The sequence below is a fragment of the Corvus cornix genome, chromosome 4 (genome assembly GCF_000738735.6).
Source record: "Corvus cornix cornix isolate S_Up_H32 chromosome 4, ASM73873v5, whole genome shotgun sequence".
NCBI classification, from domain to species: domain Eukaryota; kingdom Metazoa; phylum Chordata; class Aves; order Passeriformes; family Corvidae; genus Corvus; species Corvus cornix.
The window spans coordinates 1,260,749-1,273,643 of record NC_046334.1 but is presented as its reverse complement, the minus strand read 5'-3'; the positions used below and the strand labels follow the sequence as shown (position 1 = coordinate 1,273,643).

Below are 12,895 nucleotides of genomic sequence, written 5' to 3'. Positions count from 1 at the left end.
GACTGGACAATAAGGGTAAAATTCTATCCCTGGTATTTCTGTCCCATGAAATCATGTAATCGGCCTGGGAAATTCTGGGTTTCCATTATCCTCTAGTTTCATAGCCACAAGAGAAAAGATCAAGAGCAATGGGATAAAGAGCAATGAATGCACTCCCCTTTTTGCCAGAGGTAAAAGAAGTAAATCTTTTTGCCTGAGAAGTAAATCTTCAGGATTGGCTGATGTTTAATTACCTTTAAATACATATCAAAGTGTGCTTCTACCAAACTCAGTAAACCTTGCAGTTAGGAGCATCATTTTTGAACAAAACTGTGCAAAGAGAGTTCTTCTGCACTTACCACAGAAATAGGGGCTTCAACTCATTTCTCACCTGAAAATATAAGCTGTCATAAAAACATCAGTGACTATCACTTGCCTCATTAGCTGATGTTTCTGTGTACTGTGGGAGCACACACAGGACTTGCCTCATCCACCCCAAACTTGCTGGAGGTGCTCCCTCTGAAGCCATGTGGGTTCCTGGAGCAAACAGGCAGATCCTGTTTGGATGGAGCCTCTTCCTGACCTGGGGATAAACTGCTGGACTTGTATTTTTCAGGAAAGAACTCACTGAATGGAAAATGCACAAACACCTCCCAGATCTACCATGTCATTGTGAGCTGTTTTGGTAAGTGTAAGATGGAAGGGTGGTTGCAAAAAAAAAAAAAAAAAAGTATCTGAATTAAAACTGTTTTTAAATCTAATAAACTAAGCTGCAGCAGTGGGTAGGATTTTTTTTTTCAGGGCAAATAAAATGTGTTGATTGGATTGAAACAGCTCCCTCCCCTGTTTCCCTGAAACTCTACTCAAACCCAGGCCTATAAATCATGTCAGTAGAGATCCTTGTCACACCTCAGGGAAATCTTTCAGGCTGCAACAGAAACACAGACCACAGTTATGAGTATTCAAAATAAAGACAGAATCTCCCCCACATTCCTGCAGTGAATTCCTTGCTTCATGCTAGCTTGGACTCCTGAGATGCAGGTTTCCATGAAAGATGTTTGAACTGCAGACTCAGAGGATCACAGGATCCAGAAGAGGAAAAATTTGTATTTTCATGTCCAAAATCTCCTTTGTAAGGCCACTTAATGGTATCTTTAGCATGTGTTGAAACAGGGTGAAGCTGCTTCTTGTAGCCCTTTATTATATTAAAAAACAACCACAACAGCAACAAAACCACGATGAGATGTTTCAAGCTACTGCACGACTATCTTTGGGGTTCCCTCTTTTTGTTAAGGTCTTCACAAAATACAAAATTAAATGTCTTTTCTACATACAGAACAAAGTAGAATCAAGTAACTGATTAGAGTATGTACAAAAACTTACACATTCTGTCTTGTTCTTTAAAAAATATAAATATCAATATTGTTCAGTAAAATGGGTTGGTTTTATTTTTAAGGCTTCATTCTTAGATCCTTCATTATTTAATGAGGTGACAGGTAGGCAGAAAAGGGAGGGAAGAGAAGAGGTCATGTTTTTTATTAAAGGTCATGTGTTTAATTCCTGTGAGATTCTTCCTCATCTCTGGCAGGAGGAGATTTCCCTCCACATTGATTTAAGTTTCCAGGAAGCAGAGGTGGAAGGAAAGGAAAATAAAACCTTTATTATTGCTATTTTTTTTCCTTCATTAAAATCTTAGTTGAGACCTGTCTCTGTCCATTGTCTTTGAAGAGAACCATCTGCCAAGTACTCGGATTAAAGGGACTCTGGCAGGGCTCCACCTGGGACAGGTTAGAGTGAGGAAGAGGCTGCTGGAGGTGTTTTACCACCGACTCCGGAGGAGGTAGCAAGTGCTGCAGCCAGGGCAGCTGCTGCTGCTGCATCCCTGGGCGTGAAGTCTGTGGGGAGACTTTCCATCAGGCACTTGAGCTGCTCCTGGCCCAGTTTGATTTTGTCGTCGAGCTCTCGCTGCTCTATGAGGAGCGCAGACTTCATCTTCACAAAGTGCTGGTAGTCCTGGAGCTGCTCCTCAGAGAGGTAGTTGCCCAGGATGTCCAAGACCACCCGTTCCCGACGGTCAAGGTTTTCCTTTAGCTCCCGGGCATCTTCGTGCTGGCCAGCCAGCAGCTTCCGCTTCTCGTTCAGTGAACTCTGCACACCACAGAAAGCCCTTCAGCACCAGCATCACCACACTCCCTGATCCCCCCTTCCCTTCCTCCCAGCACCACACCTGCCACCTCTGGAGATAGCTGCTAAACTCCCAGATGTGCAGTCAAAAGCCTGGGAGAGGAGGATGAATTCCTCATTATGGAGTGCATATGAACCCCACTGAACTGGACTCTGAACATCCTTGCCAATGGGAGGCAGAAAGTGCTCCAATAAAGTCAGGAAACCTCACCTGAAAGCAACAACTACCAGGAAAATCCAGTTTCAAAACCACCCCAAGAGTGCTAAAATGAGGCTGTCCCCAACACAGCTGCTCTGTGTCCAGACAAAAGCTGCAGGATCTCAGCCATTTATACAAATGGGGATCAGGATTCCCAGGGACAACGTACTGCTCCTACATAAGCACCAAGAGCCCTGTGCTGCCCTCCTGGCAGCCCCTGGTGGTCATTGTAAGGCTGTGGTGGTGCTGGCTGCTGCCCCACACCCTGAGCAGGCCAGGGCTGTGCCGATACGTACCCGCTCCTCACTGTTGGCATTGTCCCCCAGGCTGCTCAGGACGTTCTCCACGCGGGCCAGGCGTCCCGAGAGGGAGAGCAGGAGGTTCACCACCTTATCCAGATCGCCAATGAACATCTTGTACTTGTCAAACTCGTTGGGTTTGCACTGTGTGCTGATCAACAGCTCCACCTCCTCTCCGAGAGCATTATTCATCTTGATGTCTGCGAGCAGGCCCTCCTTGGCTTCTTTCAGGATTTCCAGTTTCTGGGTCAAGCTCCCGATGAGCTCAGCCTGTTGGAGGGGAAGTATTGCCACACTGGTTGTTACCAGCACTACCCTGCTCATATGAGTGATGACAACAAGAGGATATGGCTGCAGTTCCTGAGGAGCAGGGTCAGGTCAGCAATGGCTGACAAAGAAGACATTAGGGAGGAAAGAGAGAAAATGCTGAAATTCCCCACCTTGGAGATAACCCAAGTAGCCCATCAGGTTGCATGAGGATATATTTGTTCAGTGAACGTTTATAAAAGAGATCTTTAATTTGGTATACCATATTCTGATACCCTACAGATGAATGTTCTTCAAAACCGCTGAGTGAGAAGAGCTGCAGCCACATCCCCAATGTGTTCCCCATGCCCTGCCCCAGCCTGAAATGCCTTGAACTGCACCAAACAAGTGCCTCACACACAGAGGCATCAAGGAAGAGTCTACACCAAAGATGCTCTGGATTTACTCAGTGTCTGAACACAGAGCACACACCCATTTTGCAAAAAACACTGACACCTATTTCCCTGCCAAAGAAAAGGAGGCCCCCGGGGTTCGGTTACTCCAGGTTACTCCAGGAACAGCATTGTTACACATGTGCCGGAGATCCTAATTTCTGTTAGGATTTAGTGGAAAGACATATGCAAAAGCAAGTCTCTGGCCTGGGGCTTGCAATTCTTGCTTCCATTTACTTGGAACTGTGAGCACAGCAAGGAGAAGCTCTCCATACAAGGGGTGGGGATTTTCAGTGTCCCCAATTCATGCACTGCTGAGGGACAAACACCTGTGTGTTCATCTCCTCTGCACACAAACACTGCAGGATGAAACAAGTCACTCACAAAGTGGCCTGAAAATATTCTCTCAAAGTCCTCCTTCCATCACAACTGAGTGTCATTCCAGGCAGGAGGCAGTCTGCTTCAGAGGAGGAAGGATTGTCAAACACCAGTCAGGCTAGGGTCACTGAGCTGGCGCTGATGCCCAGGGTGGCCGGGCAGTGGGGTTCCCAGGCTGCTTTGGCAGCAGGGAGCACAAGGCACTGTATGGCCAGGCACCACTAGAGGGAACACTTGGCGTGCATTGTTCTATGACTGCCCTCCAGCCCGCTCTCGGCTGCCGCACACATGCAAAGGCTGAGCAAAAGGCCAGAAATATTCCCTGAAAACAAACATCTGCTCCCTGGAATGACCGCCATTGGCTAGCAGAGTAGTTCAGGGGAAAAGGGAGCAAAGGTGGCACTAAATCCCACCTTCTAAGGGTCAACCAAAACTCCTTTATGGGCATTCTTCCCTCAGTAGTACCCAGAGACAAAACCCAACCTTTGCCCTTCCCTGGGGCTATGATGCTAATGCCCCCTTCCAAAGAAAGATCCTCACCAGTTGATTGCTGGACCAAATCCTGCGGAGCAAAAGGAAGGATCCGTGATTACAGTGCCGTGGGGAAATCTCTACGGCAGCACTCCATGGAGTGGTCTCAAACTCTGGCATTAACCTCGGCAAGTTTTCAGGCAGATGGAGCTGCTGGAACTGGCATCTGTTCCTCCCTGCTTCAGGAGATTTGCCCTCCAACTGTGGCAGGAGGCTACGGGGTTCCTGGGAGTGAGGTACCTTTGTTCTGAAGGCCTGGGAGCTGGAGGGACCTGTGACTTACATTTGTGTTCATCAATCAGAGACTCTCCTGCGATCCCAAATGCCAGCCAACAGAGCTCCTTTGCATACTTACAGTGGAAATGAGGTTTATCTAAATGATCTCCCAGAGGAGCTGCCTTCTCAGGTAACCCCTGTGCAAATGTTCCTGTACACAGACCATGAGCAAACAGGCCAGATCGTGCTGTCTGGGCCTAATCATTCCCATCTATTTCTGTCTTTCCACGCAAATGTAACCTGTGAGGCCTGGGACTTGCCCTCCAAGGAATGCTATGGACGTGGCAGGAGCTGCCAATCTCTTTGGAGCTGAGTGCTCCACAACCAGTGGGCCAGATGATGAAAGCAGCAGGCAAAGGCCTTGGGCAAATGCTTTTGATTAGTGATCCACCCAGAATCTGTATAGGGCCACAGAAAGAAGAGGTGGTGAACAGAAAATGAAATCCGGGCTGTGCTACTCTGTCCCTGGCAGTGTGGGATGGTTTAGACGTATAGGCAGGCAGGGCTGCTTTTGACAGGAACGTAGGAGGTAAGGGAGGCACAGACAGGCCACAAACACCTGCCTGTGGCGCCCTAGGATCTGGGAGCTAAGCACATGTCTGTAATTACCAGGTAACTAATGTGAGACAACCACAGGGGCAAATTAGAAGGCCCTGCAAAAGCCCTGGAAGCAGAGCATGGAATACTCCAGCAAGAGCGGCAGGGGCCATTCTGAAGTGAAATGTAGCCTCAGTAAGAGAGGAAAATGTGTCCTTCCCTCCTGCCTGCTCTCCTCCCTTCCAAGCCATCACATGGAAATTGTGCTGAGCTGCTGAGATGCACGTGGCTTCCAGTGGGTCAGAGAAACAATAACGTGTGGGGGGAAAAGAGTGGCCAGTGTTTCTCTGGATGCAGTGAGTGCAGACAGCAGGTGAAATGGATACATTGACTTCACTGAAGAGGACAATCTTGGGAAAAAATTCCCTGCACTCAGTGTGGTCACTGGCTGGACTCTGTTCTTGTTTCCAACCGAAGCTGGCCCTGCACGAATTGCTTCACCTCTCCCTTTTCCTTCCTTGCTGCAGAACAGGGACTGCTCCTGACAGTTTGTACACCCTGCATTTGGCAGGATCCAGGCCCGCCTCAGGGTGGTGCAAGATTGGTACTCAATTTGCAGTGAGTAATTCAGATTAGCTCTCTTATACAATTTGGGTCACTCTAAGGAAGCTTCACAGGCGGCCTAATCGCTCCCACGGAATTTTGGGTGCTGCCAAAAGCTGACATCAAATAGAAATGCACTTCACTTTAGGGCTTATTATTATTTCAGGAATGTGAGCAGCAAACAGTACTGAATTTACCTTTTTCTCATTGATGTCCAGCAGCTCCTCTTCCTCACCTACTTCTTCTGGCAAGTCCTTGATTTTATTCAGCAGTTCTGCTTTGGGAGCTGAAACACTGTAGTAAGCAGGACAGGTGACCAGAGTGACAGGAGCTTCCTTTTCCGCTCTCCTACACCACAGTGAAGAAAAAGGAAGAATTCAGTCTGAGCCTGACTTTTCCCGGTGCTTAGATCCATGGTTTTCCAGGAGTCCCTCTTTGGTACCTTCCCAGTGTAATTACCCAGCAGGACAAGGCGGATTCCTGCCATCAGGGGGTGCGTGTCAGCTGCTGTCCCAGCACAGCACAGCCACTGGGTTTAAAGGTGACTGGACACAGCTCTGCACAGGATTTACCTTGCTGAAGGTCAGCCTCGGCCAGAGGTGGCCAGACTGACCATCTTACCTGGCATCATGCAGTACAACTGACTTCTGGACAGTTCTCCAGCTGCCACTTGGAAGTCTCTGTCTTAAAAAACCCACATTGGGGGACTTGGGCTGATCTTGTAGTAAGTAGCTCCCCTCATCCCTCCTTCCAGAATTTGGCCTCTTTTTATCCCTGTGCCTGCCATTATTTTCATCATGATTTTACTTTCATATCTCTTCCTGTGCTTTGGACTGAACTGCTTCAGATTACTAAGGTTCATAGAGCAAAATCCAATTATATCTCTAGGGATGTTTCATTTCCTGCTCTATTCCCAAGCTCAGCATCATTTTATACACAGCCCAGAGAGGTGAGCTCAGAGCCCAGACACAGAGCCCAGCTCATGGGAAAGGCTGTTGGGAAATGCCTTGCCAGGCCTCACACCTCTGAACTGCAAAATTCACTCTCACCTATAGAGATGCAGAAAAATGTGGCACAGGTTGTCCTTAGAAGCAAGGCAGCAGGGAGTTCTGCCAGCCCTCGCCCCAGCCCAGCAGTGCTTACGTGTCATCTGCCACTGCCGCCCTGCTGGCTTGTGTCTGCGACATCTTCCTCTTCATGTTGTTCTCCTTCAGCAAGCTGGTTCCACTGGGGAAAATTCCTTCCATCAAGTCCATGGTTGTCTTCATTTTGGAATCTGGATCCAGGATATCAGCTAGAGACTTGTCTTTATGGACAATTTCTTTTGCTAGAGCCTCTGACTTAATATCCTCTGGGGTCTTTTTCTTTGCCTTCACTGGGGGTGCTGTGCTGGTTATCCTAGAGTCTGGGCTGGCATTTTCCAATGCTGGCTCTCTGGGGTTACCTTCAGGCTGAGTTATGGGCTGTCTGTCAGTGCTCTGAGGCCCTTCAGAAGCAGCAGGGGACTGGTGCTGCTGATCCACAGCAGATGGAGAGCCAGTCCTCTTTGATGGGGTTGGCAAGAGGGGCCAGTTATTTTCACCGGTGCTGGTGCCCAACCCTGTTATCTCCTTCTCAGCCAGGGCTTTGGGAAAGCTTTTGAAGCTGCTATGGACAGAAACATTCTGTGAGATGAAGAGAAATCTACCACCCAGGACCACTGTGAACACAAGGTAAAGGCCTACAAGAAATGAGTTTTCCTTCTCTCTCCCTTGTTTTGGTGTCTTGCTTCTCATTCCAATACGGAGGGTCTATAGTGTGAAGCCACTGGCACCAGAATTGTTTTGTCCCTTCAACCTGGACACTGCTGGATTGTCCATCCAACACAGAAAGAACTAGTGAACACCGAGTCACTTTGTTTTCCGCTGGCAGGCTGGGGACATTGCGCCTCCCCACCCGGGAGTGCCATCCTGAGCAGCCTCCACCCATTTGTCCTTGCCATGTTGGAAAAGCCAATCACTACTATAGCCCCGGCCAGATTCTTCCCAGATGGATATCAGAGCAGTTCCCTGGGAGTGAGGGAAGCTGTGCTGAGTTAAACCACCTGGGCATCTCGCCCAAAGTGCTATCCTTCAGGAGAATTTCCCTATACAGCCTGACTCTGACATATTTGCGTTGTCATTTCTTGGCAGATGGTCACTGTTTCATAACAGCATTATTTTGTGCCAGGTCTAAAATATATTCTGAGAAATACTAACTGTTTGGAAAAACCCATCATGGATTTTCACAGCTGTCTCTCAAAATCCAGTAACTGGAAGGAGCCAGCAGCCATTCCAGCTCTGTGCTGGAGAGAGTTAGAAGCAACTGCACTGAAATCTGCAGGGAGAACCAGCCCAGGAGTGTTCCCCCACAGTCCCCTGTCCTGGGGTTTTGGGGAGCACCTGTCAGTGCACCTGCTGGTGGACCCTGCTCTGGCCACATCATTTGAGGCTGCTCTTGGCAGACCAGCAGCGAGTCTGTCTGTCTGTCCCTGTGTCCCTGTCCCCTGACAACGTGCAAGCGCCCTGCCCAGCTGGCAGCTGGGGGTCTCAAGGCACTTGGGATCAGCCCATCTGTCCCAGCCCTGCATATCTTACTGTATATAGCCCTGCACTGCCTGAGCTGCCACGCTCCAGCCCGCCCTTACCTCACGCTGGCCTCCTCTGGGAGCCGGGGGGATTTGTCTCCAGCTGCCCCATTCCCCTCAATGGGTGGGGGAGGAGGTGGGAATTCCTCTGTGCCGTTGGCAGAAGTGCAAGAGCTCAGCTCGGGAAGAGGACGGGATGGCGATGGCGGGGAGAAGGGTGGCTGGGAAGGCGCGACAAACACCTCATCGTCCTCCTCGTCCTGCAGCGATGGCGGGGGCGAGAGCTGCAGCCCCGACTCCGAGATCCGGAGCTGGGTCATGCCCGGGGGAGAAGGAGTCTCTGGGTCGGAGGAAGTGCTGCTCTGTGTGGGCAAGGACTGCCACCTCTGGGAGGGCTTCGGCGCGGCTGCCGGAGGAGACACCACGGCCCTTGCGTAGCTGCTGTCTCTGACAGAATGAGCCCACGCTGCTTTGGGCGGGAGGGACCTGTGCAGCAGCCCGGCTTTCCTTCTCCACATCACCTCTTCCGTGGGAGTCTCAGGGGATCTATCCTGGACAGCATCCAAAGGCTGAGCCTGAGCGTTCCCGCTGCCCTCAGGGGGAACAGCCTCTTGTTTGGCGTGGTGCTGTCTCGGAGCCTGGCTGTCACCTGTGCTCTGGAAGTCTGAGGGAGCCTGGGTGGGTGTATTAGGGGAAGAGTGGCCAGACCCAGAAGGAGTAAGGTTAAGGAACAAGGTTTTAAAGCCTTGCTTTTGCTCAGGGTAGTGACTCCTTGCCTCTGTTGGGGCTGGGAAAAATGCAGAAGTCCTGCTATCTGGCCTGGAAAGTTCTGAGAGCTTGTGGTTCTCAGCCAGCGTGCTGGGCCCGGTGACAACCTCGGTGCTGCAGAGGGGATGGGGATAGTAACTTGTGAACGCCATTTTCTCTGAGTGGCTTCTTTCTTTCTTGCTGAAAGACCTAAATACCAAGAGACCGACCACGGTAAGATTAATAACTAATCAATGAGCAGGAAAATTTAGTGTGCCCCTCCTCAATGGTCAAGTTATCAACCCTATCAGAGGCCAGCATCACTGCCTGCTGGTCTAGGTGAGGTACAGCTGTGCTTTGAAACTGGAAGTGAAATCCTGAGCCAGATCCACTCTCTCTTACCATCTCCCATCATTTTCAGTGTGAGCTACATCACACACACAGGTAGCAAGCACCACAGCAGTAACTCAGTGAAAAAAATATTAGGAAAACCTAACACCTGACTTCCTTTCCTGCTCTGCTTCCAATTTTGTTTGTTACAGATGGGGCCAGTAGCAACTGTTGTAAGATGCACCATTTGACATTATCCACCACCAAACTCCACTCTCAACTGCTTGTAATCTTAAGAATTTCAGCTCTATGGGCCAAATATTCCCACAATGTTATCTGCTCCTTTTGGAAAGGTGCCATTAAAATGATTCAACTGTCTCCAAGAACAAAGCAAAGCCAAAAAATGCACTATTTTGACTATGGAGAAAATTAAAAAAAGCTCTTGCAGCCTTGGAACCGTGTTAGAAGAAAGAGCTCCCTCAGACAGGCAGGTGTGACAAACACCAAAGCCAACACATTCCAACTGCAAGCGGATGTTAAGGCTGCAAAGGCAGCAGATTGAATTATTCCTTCCAGGTCTTTAAGGGAGTTCTCATGTGAGCCTGAGAAACAGTGTCTGGCCTTTGGAGTGAGGATCCTGCTTGGAATCCAGAGCCAAACCTATTTGCCTGTCTGGCTATTTAGCTGGCAAACAAACTGAGCAGTAATAATGGCACTGGCAGATGCAAGAGAAGGTGCCTGGAACCACAAGGCCATACCATAAACCAGTAAAACACAATAAAGCTATACTGCCAGTGCATTTTCTGTTCTTGAGATGCATTGTCAAATAATCCCCACACTGCCAATCTGTGATGCTGGAGACATGGGCCCCAAATTTGTTCTCAGAGGTACTGGTACGAATTAAGAATAACTCTGTCAAAGACATGGGTCGTTCTGGCTTTATTCCGGTGTGACTGAGAATAGAATTTGGCAGCCTGTGCCTGGGAGTGGGGAAACTTCCCAGACAGAATGCTCTTGGTATTGTCTGTGGTTCCTGGACAGTAGCAGTGTGTATTCTTTTCAGATGCTCAGTGTTTGTCGGGAGCGCCAGATGGTGATTCTCTAATTCAGAGATCTCTCCTACTGTGGAAGCAACTGTGGATTCTAGAACTGGTGGAGCAGTTCCCAATGTTGTATGACACCTGGGGAGCAGAGGAAGAGCATGTGGGACTGGACCAAGTGACTGCTGACCAAGGTTTTACTAACTTAACCATCTGATCGTTTTCCTCCTCAAGCATGAGAGGCCGTAGTGATGGTCCCATCTCCTCTCCAGCACAGGGGGCAGCTGTGTCCCAGTGAAACCTAGAAACGTAATTCCTACTGCCTGCCTTGCGTCCCTGAAGGGCCCATGCATGGCAAACACTTCTCCTATCCTTTTGTTTTATCTTTTGGGAAATCCAGTTCCGAGCAAGAAGAGAAAGCTCCCATCTCCCAGAAGAAATGTGCTTGCGAAGCATGTGGGATGCCTATGCTGCACAAACATCATAAAACTGTTAGTAACCAATGATCTTTGTGCAGTGAAGCATGAAAATGAGAAACCTGCATTTCGTGCCCCAATAAACTTGTTTTCAGTCTGGGTGTTCAATCCCATTACTTGGAAAATAGGTTGGGGAAAGAAAAACATAAAAGGAAGCCACAAGTAGTGATGGAGCACCAGGATGAAATGCTATCTCTAGGAGAGAAGGGAGGTAGGAGGAACTGAAACAGCTGCATTGTTCTCTTAGAAAAAAACACCAGGAAAAAGTTATTCCAAATCAAAGTAAACGGGTGTTTTAAACAATCCTACAAGGATGTGCCTGAAGGCAGATTGAGTCCCTTTAAAACAACATTTATATGTTCTTGAGGGCAAAAATGGCCAGAAGTAAGATCAGCCAGAATAGGAGCCTTCCTCTTCTTCCAGCTGTCACTCCCTGACCCAGAACTGCATGGAGAAACCTTTGGAGACAGCAGTGTTAACTCCCACTGTGACCACAGAGAGAGCTGGCATTTACTGCAAGTTTGTGAGGAACAGAGCTCCTTTGTGAACAACGCTTTTAGTCCTTCTTGATGGCTTTTACTGTAATGGGAGTTAGCTGTTTGGGCACTCGGGGCTTAGGGCAAACATCTATTTATTATTTAAATGTAAATACAGCACGATCAACTTCAGTTCTCCTTAACTTCAAAACAATCCGGGGCTAAGTGGAGACTTACGTAAGTCCTAAGATGCCGAGTTTTGTGCTTATACTTTTCTATTTTTAAAAACATTTCTCTCTCCCCTGTTGCTGAGCAATGCATCCTGCTTGGATGAAGGGAAGCAGCCCAAAGGCCAGCTCCCAGCTGAGCATGATCAAGGACATATCCTGGGTTTAGTCCCTCGCTTTTGGGGAGGCAGCATCCTGCAGTGGATAAAACCAGCCAGCATGCAACATCTAGGTATTTTTTCCTTTCGGATCCTTCACTTATGATATAGCATCCAGTGTGAGTTCCAACAGCAGATCAAACACATTCTAGAAATTATGTAAGTGGAAATTTGCTGCATAAATGTGCTCCAAGATTACATGAAGAGATAGTAAATTAATGGCTGTAATGAAAGAAAAAGCTTGTAGCAACTCCTCCTAAGTCTGCTGGGCACAGCACACCTGGAACTGTGTTTGTGCAGGTCTCAGCTTTAGACAACCCATGACAACTGCTGCTGCAGGGGATGGCCAGAGCTGGCCCTGCAATGACAAAGGGGACATGGACACACACTCACCTGGCTCCTGCGCTGACCATGTAGAAGGGATCCCTCACCATGGGGCTGAATTCACTGCTCTCCCTTCTCAGCAGCTCCTGGGGTACCAAGACAGCGTCAGCAGCGAGCAGAAAGCAAAACAAAATACCAAAACATGGATGAGAATGCCTTCCAAAGCCTGAGAGCAAGTCATTCCCCATGGCTATCCACTCCTTCCTATCTCTAAACAAATTCCTGCAGTGACGGTGCAATGTGATTTGTATGCACCCTGAAAGGACCGTTAAGCACTGTACACAAGACTCTGAAAAATGAACAGTGAGTGAGGCAGAGGAGTCTGCTGCTAAACTGGAAATAAACATTTCCCACAAAAAAATCTGGAAAGGCCAAAAGAAATCTAATAAATAATAATAAAAAAATCACCCTCTTGGTTTGGCTTTGTCCCCCATGTTTATAGCTGTGTGTTTGCACTGGACGTGGATCAGAAACAAACCTATTGAAGAAAGCACTTCAACACATAATTCCCTTTCAAACAGACCCTATGGATCGGTGTATATGCTGGAAGTCAAGTTAGGATTTAAGAACAGGATTTTCACAAGTGCCTTGCTGCCCATGGAATTAATCCTTGTTCCACAGGTGGTTACAGTTAAATCCCTCTGGGAAACAGCTGTAAGGGCTCATCCCTCTTCAGCACCAGAATTAAGACTCTGTGAGGAGGTCTGCTGTGCTGTTCACCCTCTTCCTCCACTTGGCTTCCAACAGGCAGAAACCCTGGTTTGGCTG

General features: G+C 48.5%; 1 protein-coding gene across 7 annotated transcripts in view; it reads right to left on the bottom strand.

Annotated features, from left to right (window-relative positions):
* Positions 1–1,154: 1,154 nt before the first annotated feature.
* Positions 1,155–12,895, bottom strand: part of SHROOM3 (shroom family member 3) — a 116,454-nt gene continuing 104,713 nt past the window's right edge. For 6 of the 7 annotated variants that reach the window (XM_039550449.1, XM_039550451.1, XM_039550453.1 and 3 more), the window contains 6 exons: positions 12,137–12,213; positions 8,350–9,246; positions 6,828–7,331; positions 5,882–6,032; positions 2,659–2,931; positions 1,155–2,127 (listed from right to left, as the gene is read on the bottom strand). In XM_039550449.1, the coding sequence (XP_039406383.1) occupies positions 1,768–2,127; positions 2,659–2,931; positions 5,882–6,032; positions 6,828–7,331; positions 8,350–9,246; positions 12,137–12,213 (2,262 nt within the window). In that variant the 3' untranslated portion in view covers positions 1,155–1,767. The remainder of the gene's footprint in view (positions 2,128–2,658; positions 2,932–5,881; positions 6,033–6,827; positions 7,332–8,349; positions 9,247–12,136; positions 12,214–12,895) is intronic. The other variant, XM_039550450.1, reaches the window with a different exon arrangement.